Raw genomic sequence first — 11,749 nt, forward strand, 5'->3', positions numbered from 1 at the left:
GCAGAGAAGCCAGGATTCGATTTCTTGATAAAGGACACGGAGCAGTTCCACCCCTGTGTGACTCAGTTCACCCAGGCAAACAAGGTGCAGAACAGCGTGACACTGTCGTGCCCTGCACATGTGGCATGCCGGAGGGGCACTGTGAATTGTCCCTGCAGTGGATGGTGAGGACACGGTGGAGGATGAGAAGGCAGAGGCGTACATTGTCGCAGGGCCAACTGTGTGACAACGTAGAGGCGGTAGTGGAGTCACCTGGCCATGTTGTTGGTGTGGCTGTGCAGGATCCACATTCACCCAGTGGGCCATAAAAGACTTGTATTGTCCCTGACCGTAGTTACAGCTCCACACTTGGTCGCTGCCATGCATTTTGGCAGACACCGACAGGCTGAAGGACTGGGCCACCTTCTGTTCTACATATGTGTGCAGGGCTAGTACTGTCTTTTTGGCAAATAAATGACAGCTTGGGACTTTCCACCTCTGCTGAGCACAAGGCCATCAGTTCTCTGAAAGGTGCAGAGGCCACCACTTAGAAAGGGAGGGACTGCAGCACCAGCATTTTGGACAGGAGCACATTCAGCTTCTGCGCCGTTGGATGACTGCACGCATACTGTTGTCTCTTGGCAATCGCTTCGGTGATCAATTGCTGACAGAATGACTGACGGGAAGGAGGAGGAGCAGAAGCATTAGGAACAGCAGATGATGGTAAGGACAGCTCCCTTCAGCTGAGGTGGTGGAGCCTTGACTGCCTGAAACCAGGTGCGTGCCACTGGGTGGTGTAGCGGTTGCTGCGGCAGGCTAAACCATCACATCGGATCCACGGTTCTCCCAGGCCACTTTATGGTGACACTGCATATGTTGACACATGGCCATGGTGCCAACATTGGCACCCTAGCCATGCTTCACCTTCTTCCCACAGATTCTACATATGGCCATGTTCACCTCCTCCAGCAGCTTAAGGAAAACCTGCCACACCGCCAAGTAGATGATTTTACCCCCAACACTACACACTCATTGACTGCTACCGCCGCTGATTTCATGAACCCATGCACCACTACTTTCCAGGTAGGTAGGCTCCTGCAAAGCAGGTGGTCTACCCCGGGCACGTTTGGCTAACAATATTCCACTGCTGCCATCCTGCTGACTCCTGGCCACGCTAGTGTCTTGCTGGCTTTGGCTCTGCCTCACGGGCAAGCTGCCACCCTCCCGATGATGATGAAGCCCCTAATTCACCCGGCTCCCAAGTGTGATCAACTACATCATCATCGAGCACGTCACTGATGTCCTCCTCAATGGTCTTTGGGTCAGGAGCCTCACCGCTCGCAACGCCAGCTCCCATGTCACTCTCCTCATAACTATTTGCCCACCTAGCGGAAGAAACGGTGGATGTCTCCTGCAAATCTTGGCTTGCCAGTAGCTGCTCACTGTCCTCTAGTAGCTCGTCCTCGTTGTATAGTGGGGCTAAGTGCACAGCATATAATACTTCTCTGACTGAGGGAACAGAAAAGGACAGAGGCAGGTTGAGGACAGGTGAGGGCACAGGACCTGCTGCCGAGCCATGCAATCTAAGGGTTGTGTCTGACGAACCCACCGACTCTTGGCTGGGGTGTCTGATGTCACTTGGGACGAAGTGGATGACCGAGTCAACCATTCAAGAACTGCTGGGTTGCTGGTCAAGACACGATTGCTAGATGACACCGGGAGTTCAGGTGTCTCGCTGCAACTCCTGCTGCCACGCTTCCTTACTCTGCTGCGACCTCTGCCTGCGCCAGAAACATTTAGGTCTTTGCCAGGGCCTGGCACTTCTCTGTCTGTACTGTTAGAACAAATAAATAATTAAAATGAAAATTAAACACCCAAAAAAGTCTGTAATTTCCTCACTGCACCACACAACAGCAAATCCTTTTTTTTGCCACTAATACATGCAAAAAAGGGCTTTAGAACATATAACTGCACCGCTGAATGGCAAATATATTTTTGTTTTGCCAATAATACACGAAAAAAAGGGCTTTAGAACATATAACTGCACCTCTGAACGGCAAATCGGCGCTTATTTTTTTCCACTTATACACTCCACAAAAGGCTTTAGAACATATAACTGCACCGCTGGATGGCAAATATATTTTTCTTTTTTCCACTTCTACACTCCACAAAAAGCTTTAGAATATATAACTGCACCACTGAACGGCAAATATATTTTTATTTTGCCACTAATACACTCCAAAAAGGGCTTTAGAACATATACTATAATTGCACCAGTGAACAGCCCCAAAAAAAAATTGTGCCACTAATAAGCGCCAAAAAGGCCTGTATTTTTTACACTTCACAATACAACGGCTAATAAGCCCTTTTTTCCCACTAATACAAGAAAAAAAATGCTTTAGAGCATATAATTGCACCGCACAAGGGCAATTAAGACATATAAATATTTCCTTGTAATAAACCCTGTTAATGGCTGTATCAAACAGCACTCAATAACAAGAATGGTTTGCTGGAATTACAGAGCTGTATAATGGCAATTTGGATCCCCAGTCAGTACAGCAAGGTGTAATAGGATTGTTCCTATTACCCAGGCAGGGTCGGCGCTACCATAGAGGCAGGGGGGGGGGCAATTGCCCCCGACTCCTTAGGGGCCCCCAGCGCCGGCCTACTACTAATTACAACTACTAATTGAATAATTCTATTGTCAATTTGGGTGCCTGTGTCTGGAGAGACGCTGCGCCGCCGCTGCAGTAATGTAATTAATAAATTAAAACAAACTGGGCTGGTCCGGAGTCTGGAGTCAAGTGGAGCCGCTGACTCACCTGACTGTGCTTGCGCTGCGCTGCTGTCACGGAAGGTGTACAGGAAACAAGACAATGCAAAATGAATATATGACTCACTGGATCCAAAACTAAGGAACAAAAGGGAGACCCCTGCATCAGACCTGGCTCTCTCCCTGTCTGCTCAGCCTATGCGAAAATCCCAATGGTGGATGATCGCATATCCACGTACCTCGACTATATACCACCTGAACACCCTACAATAGTGAGGGGACACGACCACCGGCTCCCTACACTAGACACGGAGGGAGTTAGGGTCACCTGGGATCCAGCAAACAGAAAATCACAAATAAATGTACAGCACTTATCTTGTAGAAGGCTGGAAAATAGGATCAGCATGCACACACACTCCAGGAAGTTGTATAAGCCGCACACTAATGCATTATGGGGAGGAATTTAAAGGGATGCAATCAGTCCAACTACATGACAGCTGAGAGAGGCTAACGAGATGAGGAACTGAAATTCAAAACAAAGAAAACTCAAGGAGGAGGTTCTGAAAGGTTTCTGTCAGAGCTTCTCAGCTGTTTGGTTGTGACAGTACCTCCCTCTACGAGTGGACTCCGGACACTCAGAGCCCACCTTCTCAGGATGGGACCTATGGAAAGCCCTGATGAGACGAGTGGCCTTAATGTCCGTCACTGGGACCCACATCCTCTCCTCAGGACCATAACCCTCCCAATGAACAAGGTACTGGAGAGAACCGCGGACAAGACGAGAATCCACTATCCTAGAGACCTGAAATTCAAGATTCCCATCAACCATAATCGGAGGAGGAGGCAAAGGCGAGGGTATAATAGGTTGAACATAAGGTTTCAATAAGGACTTATGAAAAACATTATGGATCTTCCAAGTCTGAGGAAGATCAAGACGGTAGGCAACAGGATTGATGACAGACAGGATTTTGTAAGGCCCAATAAACCTAGGACCCAACTTCCAGGAGGGAACCTTCAATTTGATATTCTTGGTAGACAACCACACCAGATCACCAACATTCAGGTCCGGACCAGGCACGCGTCTCTTATCTGCCACACGCTTATATCTCTCACTCATGCTCTTTAGATTATCCTGAATCTTTTGCCAAATAGAAGACAAAGACGAGGAGAATCTGTCCTCATCAGGTAAACCAGAAGACCCCTCTCCCGAGAAAGTCCCAAACTGCGGATGAAACCCATATGCACCAAAAAATGGTGACTTATCAGAGGACTCCTGACGACGGTTATTTAAAGCAAACTCAGCAAGGGACAAAAAAGAACACCAATCCTCCTGATTCTCCGCCACAAAACAGCGCAGATATATCTCCAGATTCTAATTGACGCGCTCTGTCTGGCCATTCGACTGCGGGTGGAAAGCAGAAGAGAATGACAACCGAACCCCCAAGCGAGAACAGAAAGCCTTCCAGAATCTGGAAACAAACTGCGTGCCCCTATCAGAGACTATGTCTGAAGGAATACCATGCAATTTGACAATGTGATCAATAAATGCCTGCGCCAGCGTCTTAGCATTGGGCAAACCAGGAAAAGGGATGAAATGCACCATTTTGCTAAAACAGTCCACCACCACCAGAATCACAGTCTTCCCCGAGGAATGAGGCAGGTCCATTATGAAGTCCATGGACAGATGTGTCCAAGGATGGGAAGGAATGAGTAAGGGAAGGAGAGGACCTGATGGCCGTAAATGAGGGACTTTGGCACGAGCGCAAATCTCGCAGGCTGCCACAAAACCCTCAACCGACTTACAAAGCGCAGGCCACCAGAATCTCTGAGCGATGAGATCCACTGTGGCTCTTGCCCCCGGGTGCCCAGCAAGGACCGTATCGTGGTGTTCCTTAAAAATCTTGTGTCTTAAAGCGAGAGGCACAAACAACCTCCCAGGAGGACAAAGATCAGGAGCCTCTGACTGGGCTGCTTGCACCTCTGCCTCCAATTCAGGAAAAAGAGCAGAGACCACCACACCTTCAGCCAAAATGGGACCCAGGTCTTCAAAATTCCCACCTCCCGGAAAATAACGTGACAGGGCATCTGCCTTCACATTCTTAACCCCAGGGCGGAACGTGACAACAAAATTAAACCTTGAAAAGAACAAAGACCATCTGGCCTGTCTTGGGTTCAGACACTTGGCTGACTCCAAGTAGGCCAGATTTTTATGGTCAGTAAACACGGTAATAGGGTGTCTGGCTCCCTCTAGCCAATGGCGTCATTCCTCAAAAGCCAACTTGATGGCCAACAATTCCCTATCTCCCACATCGTAATTTCTCTCTGCGGAGGAGAGTTTCTTCGAGAAAAAGGCACACGGTCGCCATTTGGCAGGAGAGGAACCCTGAGACAAGACCGCACCCACACCCACCTCAGAAGCTTCAACCTCAACTATGAAGGGTAGAGAAATATCAGGTTGTACCAAGATGGGAGCGGAAGCAAAACTCTCCTTGATATTAGAAAAGGCCTTACACGCCTCTACCGACCAGGAAAAAAAATCTACCCTCTTTCTGGTTATATCAGTGAGTGGTTTAACAATAGAGGAATAATTCAAAATAAACTTCCTGTAATAATTGGCAAAGCCCAAAAAACGCATCAGTGCCTTCTGATTCTCAGGAAGCTCCCACTCAAGCACAGCGCGGACCTTCTCGGGGTCCATGCGAAAACCAGAAGCGGAGAGAAGAAACCCCAGAAATTGAATTTCTGGAACCACAAACACACATTTTTCCAGTTTTGCGTATAATTTATTCTCCCGCAGGATGAGCAAGACCTGACATAAGTGTTCCTTATGAGTTTTGAAATCAGGAGAAAAAATCAAAATGTCATCCAAATACACTAATACAAATTTTCCCATTAAATGATAAAAAATGCTGTTCACGAAATGCTGAAAAACCGCTGGGGCATTCATCAAACCAAAAGGCATAAACAAATTCTCAAAATGGCCCTCAGGGGTATTGAAGGCCGTCTTCCATTCGTCTCCTTCTCTGACCCTGACCAGGTTGTATGCCCCTCTTAGATCTAACTTGGAAAATACTTTAGCCCCAACAATCTGGTTAAACAGGTCCGGGATCAGAGGAAGCGGATAAGCGTCACGAATAGTGATACTGTTCAGCTCCCTTAAATCCAGACAAGGTCTTAAAGAACCATCTTTTTTCTTAACAAAGAAAAAACAGCGGCAACAGGTGACTTCGAGGGTCGTATTTGTCCTTTTCTCAGACTCTCAGAGATATAAGCACGCATAGCAACCCTTTCAGGTTGGGAGAGGTTGTATAAATGAGATTTAGGCAGCTTGGGATGAGATTAATAGGGCAATCGTACTCCATGTGCGGGGGCAAATCCTGAACTCCACTCTCAGAGAAGACATCTGAAAATTCAGAGAGAAAAGATGGTACAGTCTTAGTAGAAACCTCAGAAACAGATGTCGTGAGGCAATTCTCTCTGCAAAAGTCACTCCAACCATTTATTTGCCTCGCTTGCCAATCAATGGTGGGGTTATGTTTAGTGAGCCAGGGTAGCCCCAACACAAGAGGAGTAGGTAACCCGCTAAGGACGAAACATGAGACATCCTCAACATGAGCATCACTCACAATTAAACGAATATTGTGAACTATGCCCTTTAATGATTTCTGAGAAAGTGGAGCGGAATCAATAGCAAAAACAGGAATATCCTTTCCCAAAGTGCACACCTGGAAACCATGAGTTATCGCAAAATGATAGATTGACAGCTGCTCCACTATCTACAAAAATCTCACAAAAAAAAATTCTTGCTCTCTAGCACCACCCTGGCAGGCAGGACAAAACGGGAACTACAAGCAAATGGAAAACCTTCAATTTCAGCCTCAACCCTGCCAATAGTAACAGATGGAACATTTTTAAAAGATTTTTTCCTTTTTGTTTCTTTATTACTCCCAGAAAACTGCCTGAATCTCCTAGAGGGACAAACATTTGCCAAACGATTTATACCTCCACAACAAAAACAAACCTACCCATGCGGGCTGAATCTTCTATTGTCAGAGGCAATCAACCCCAGCTGCATGGGCTCCTGCTCAGAAGGGGCTGACAGCGACTGAGACCCCTGCACATAGAATGAGACCGCTGCACTGTCCTGGGACTGAGTATGACAGGAATGAGAGATCTCTCCTCTCTCTCTTAGACGCCTGTCAATACGAACGGCCTGAGACATAGCACAGTCCAAGCAGATAGGCCTCTCATGAAAGGCAAATGCATCTTTCAATCCCTCTGAAAGACCATGGCAAAATTGACTTCGGAGTGCAGCATCATTCCAACCAGTATCAGCTGCCCATCTCCAAAATTCTGAGCAGTATATCTCTGCGGATTGTTTACCCTGGCATAACAGACGTAGTCTAGACTCAGCCAAAGAAACACGATCCGGATCATCATATATCTGACCCAGGGCTAAAAAGAAATCATCCACTGAACGGAGGGGCCGTGCCCCCACCGGCAGCAAAAAGGCCCAGGACTGAGCATTATCCCTGAGCAGCGAGATGATGATCCCCACCCTCTGCACCTCATCACCAAAGGAATGGGGAAGTAGGCGAAAATGGAGTTTGCAAGCCTCTCTGAAACACACAAAATTCTCACTACCCCCGGAGTGAGATCTTAGGCTCAGAACAAACTCCATGAATGCAAGCTGAACCGGTCACTAGAAACTGAGAAAGAGTCTTACGGAGATCAGCTACCTCCAATGAAAGACCCTGGAAATGTTCAGTCAAAAGTGAAACCGGATCCATGCTTGAGACGGTTTTGGCGGCTTATAATGTCACGGAAGGTGTACAGGAAACAAGACAATGCAAAATGAATATATGACTCACTGGATCCAAAACTAAGGAACAAAAGGGAGACCCCTGCATCAGACCTGGCTCTCTCCCTGTCTGCTCAGCCTATGCGAAAATCCCAATAGTGGATGATCGCATATCCACGTACCTCGACTATATACCACCTGAACACCCTACAATAGTGAGGGGACGCGACCACCGGCTCCCTACACTAGACACGGAGGGAGTTAGGGTCACCTGGGATCCAGCAAACAGAAAATCACAAATAAATGTACAGCACTTATCTTGTAGAAGGCTGGAAAATAGGATCAGCATGCACACACACTCCAGGAAGTTGTATAAGCCGCACACTAATGCATTATGGGGAGGAATTTAAAGGGATGCAATCAGTCCAACTACATGACAGCTGAGAGGCTAACGAGATGAGGAACTGAAATTCAAAACAAAGAAAACTCAAGGAGGAGGTTCTGAAAGGCTTCTGTCAGAGCTTCTCAGCTGTCTGGTTGTGACAGCTGCTTGTCTCTTTAAGAGATTTGAGACTGGAGCAGCAGCATGCACTGCATAGGCAGCCACGTCTAGCGTCTGGCTGACGTATGTTGCCACAGGCTCCGCCCCCCTGCCCTGGATTGAACTTAAGGAGGCATTGAGGTAAGAAGTAAGCAGCAATTAAGCAAGCAAGCGCCATTGGCATTTGGCAGCCAGCCACAGCCCAGAGCCCAGTCTGACTCTGCCAGCAGCGCCAGGGAAGGCCCGCCGCCCACAGACAGAAGGCAGCCAGCCCACAGCCAAGTTCCAAACTTCCACTGACTGTCTGGTAGGTTCATAATTCATTGGTTATATTGTTTTGCTGTTAATTAAACTGGATCGGATCCATGATCCATCCATCCATTCCCAGTGTTTCCCACTCACTGACTTACTTAGTCCGGCACCATCTCACCCGTCTGGGCCGTCCCAGTGTACTACTAGCCCGCCCTGCGAGCTGCGGCCCTGGTTCTGTTTGTGTTTGGAGTCAGTTGGACTGGAGAAATGTGCATTTGGGGGGGGGGGGGGGCAGTTACTGGTAATCTTTCCCTGAACTTGTAAATCATTTTTTTTAGCACAATGAAGTCTTTCCTAGCACTATCCCTAGAGCCTGCTGACATCTCTCCCTGCACTAAGTACACTGGAAAATGGCAGAATCCAAGATGGCTCTTTTATTTATAGGGCTGTGACATCACAGGGCTGGCTGGATTTAGGAAAAAATTTGATTTGTTACCACGAAGCGTGAGAAAATTCGGATTCAGTGCAAATCAGATTTTTCTGGAAATTCGGATCGAATTCCACTTTGTCAACTTTGATTCGCTCATCTCTACTTATCAGCATAGAAAATACATATATTACTATGTGGTAATGCTATATCTTAGAGGTTAAGCTATTGGTTTTACATTTAGAGATCCTAGGTTTTAATCTCAAAAGAGACTTTGAAGTTTTTTCTTCAGATATTTTTTTTCTTCCACATTTATTAAATAAGAAAATTCTGTGTCCTTGCCGTGTTGAGAATAATGTTTTTTTTAGAAAGCTAATAAATATTACTGGTTTCTTTATAAATATTTAGTGTCTATGAATAAACCAGTCTTAGCAAAAAATAAAACAAACAATATTCTCAATATAGAAAGGCCTTATTTTTATTAATGATCTATTATTTATTATAGTACATCCTATTAAAATGGTTTTAAATAACAAAGAAAAAATAATAGAAATAAAACAGATCTCTCTGGGGACTTGAAACAGGGATGTCTACATGCAAAACTATTAAAGGGGTTGTCCGGGTTCAGAGCTGAACCCAGATATACCCTTATTTTCAGCCAGGCAGCCCCCTGATGTTGGCATCGGAGCATCTCATGCTCTGATGCACTCCCTTGCCCTGCGCTAAATCGCGCAGGGCACGGGCTCTTTTGTTTAAAATAATACAATACCGGGCGGAAGCTTCTGCCCGGCAGTGTGTTCGGTGACGTCACCAGCTCTGATGGGCGTGCTTTAGAGCTGCCCTAGCCGTTTTACTAAAGCCTGCCTATCAGTGCCGGTGACGTCAACGGGCTTCCTGGCAGCCCCATGGAGAGGCCGGTACGTCACCGGAACTCTTGAAAATGCCTTTGCCCTGCGATTTAGCGCAGGGCAAAGGAGAGCATTGGAGCATGAACTGCTCTGATGCTCATATCAGGGGGGCTGCCTGGGTGAAGCTTCAGACCATAGTGGCAGACCATGCAACTTTTATGAGACTCAGGGCAAGATGGAGCCCAGTTGGGATCATGTTCTCTTCTACTGGGTATGAAAACTTGGTCAGGACTCTACCCTCGAAAGAAACAACTTTTACCAAACGAGGCAGTGGAAAAAATGACCCAAGGGTTATTGAAAGGGGTTTAGGGAGAAACTTTTATGTCCTGTGTGGGGGGCCTGGTTTGATCCTTACTATGGGGCCCTTACTTCTCCATGTACACCACTGGCTGACTAGTCAGGAAAGTCAAACAACAGCATCACTTAAATTTGTCTCTTAACTTGTTTTTTTTAAGGTTACTAATGGGTTTTGAACCCAAAAGCTCCAGTGAACAAACCAGTAACCTAACCACTGGGCTATGCACTTATATAACACTGTAACATGTTAGCTCACAGCATTTCAGACACATAGCCAGAAGCTCAGCAATATACTTTCTTTGGTTGTGTACACATACACAGTATATCTATAACTCATTCTGACTTTGACCCTGACCTATGAGCATAAGTCAAACTCAAATGTTAGAGTCAAATATAAAAGTCAGGGTCAGGGGTCGGGTCAGAGTCAGGTGCCAGGGTCAGGTGTCAGAGTCAGGTGTCAGGGTCAGTTGTCATGGTCAGGTATCAGGGTGAGTATTTTGCCTCACACTGACATTATTCTGACATGTGACTATGATATCTGACCATGTCCTAAAATAAACACTGTACATGAGGTCTTCTTTATCTTCTCATCCTCCCTGTATTCTCATGTGTAGAATTTAGAGTTACTCATGCAGGACAAATTTCAGAAAATTTGGATTCGCTGAAGTTTTGGGAAAATCCATAAATTTGATTGTGTACAATCAATTCACAAATCTCTAGTAAAGATCTTTCATTCACATACAAATTAGGACCAAACTGCTTTTAAAAAAAGGAATGTTTAGTAAAGTATTAGAAATTATTAAATTATTATTATTAAATTATTTTGATCTTTATTTTACAGAAGCGTCGTCGAGAAAGTTTCCAGCATCAAGACTTTAAGGAATCTGGCTAACTCTTAAACAGCCAGTTATCAGTGAGATATTGTACTGGCTGTGTGATGACAAAAAAAATAAAAAATTTGATTGGCAGGAATTACAATTTCATGAGACACATGATTGGTCTTTAAATAGAGAAATACATTAAAGTTGTTTATTTTCCTACGATGATCTTTTGGAATGCTAGAATATGTGAATAAAAAAGTTTTACTTCTACTAAGAATGATACATAATTTTAAGCCTAGTCAGGTACAGTACACTAAAACTAAGATCCTTTAAAAAAATAGAAAATAAAGGTAAAATACATCAGCACCAAAGATTTTTGCAGCACATCACCTTTTGTAATGGGGACGAATGATCGCATTATTTTACGTGATGTTTTCCTTATAAATGTTGCCATGTACATCTGCATATTTAGTTACCATATCATTCCAGATGTTTTGTATCTTTTTCTGTGATTTTTGATTTTGTAAATAAATCTCCGTACAGTATTATTCCAAAGTTTTGAACAAAACAACTTCGGATGAAGCATCCAAAGCTCGCTTCGCTCAACACTACCAGCTTTATCTGCTCTTGTAAAAGATCACCATGCTTTTCCGTATGAGAATGCAACCAAATGGAATAAAATGCACTTTGGAGCATTCCGTTCTGTTCAGTTATATTTTGTCCCCATTGACAATGAATGGGAAAGCTTTTTTTTTCCCAGTATTGAGTTCCGTTATAGGGTCTCAATACTGAAAAAAAAAAAATGCTTCCATGAAAGTAGTCTTATAGTATGGACTGCATTACCTCTCTGCCAAAGGCTGCTTCTTTGGTTCTACGGATGTCCAGCCTATAGTGTTTCAATACCCTTCTGCTCATATGGATCTGGATAAGAAAGCCATTGATATGTTCTG

General features: G+C 45.2%; 1 protein-coding gene across 4 annotated transcripts in view; it reads left to right on the forward strand.

The window, feature by feature from the left end:
• LOC122935744 (dihydroxyacetone phosphate acyltransferase-like) overlaps positions 1 to 10,919 on the forward strand; it is a 477,317-nt gene extending 466,398 nt beyond the window's left edge. For all 4 annotated transcript variants that reach the window (XM_044291607.1, XM_044291609.1, XM_044291610.1 and 1 more), the window contains one exon: positions 10,820 to 10,919. In XM_044291607.1, the coding sequence (XP_044147542.1) occupies positions 10,820 to 10,857 (38 nt within the window). In that variant the 3' untranslated portion in view covers positions 10,858 to 10,919. The remainder of the gene's footprint in view (positions 1 to 10,819) is intronic.
• The last annotated feature ends 830 nt before the right edge of the window (positions 10,920 to 11,749 follow it).

Source organism: Bufo gargarizans, chromosome 4, assembly GCF_014858855.1.
Source record: "Bufo gargarizans isolate SCDJY-AF-19 chromosome 4, ASM1485885v1, whole genome shotgun sequence".
Lineage (NCBI taxonomy): Eukaryota > Metazoa > Chordata > Amphibia > Anura > Bufonidae > Bufo > Bufo gargarizans.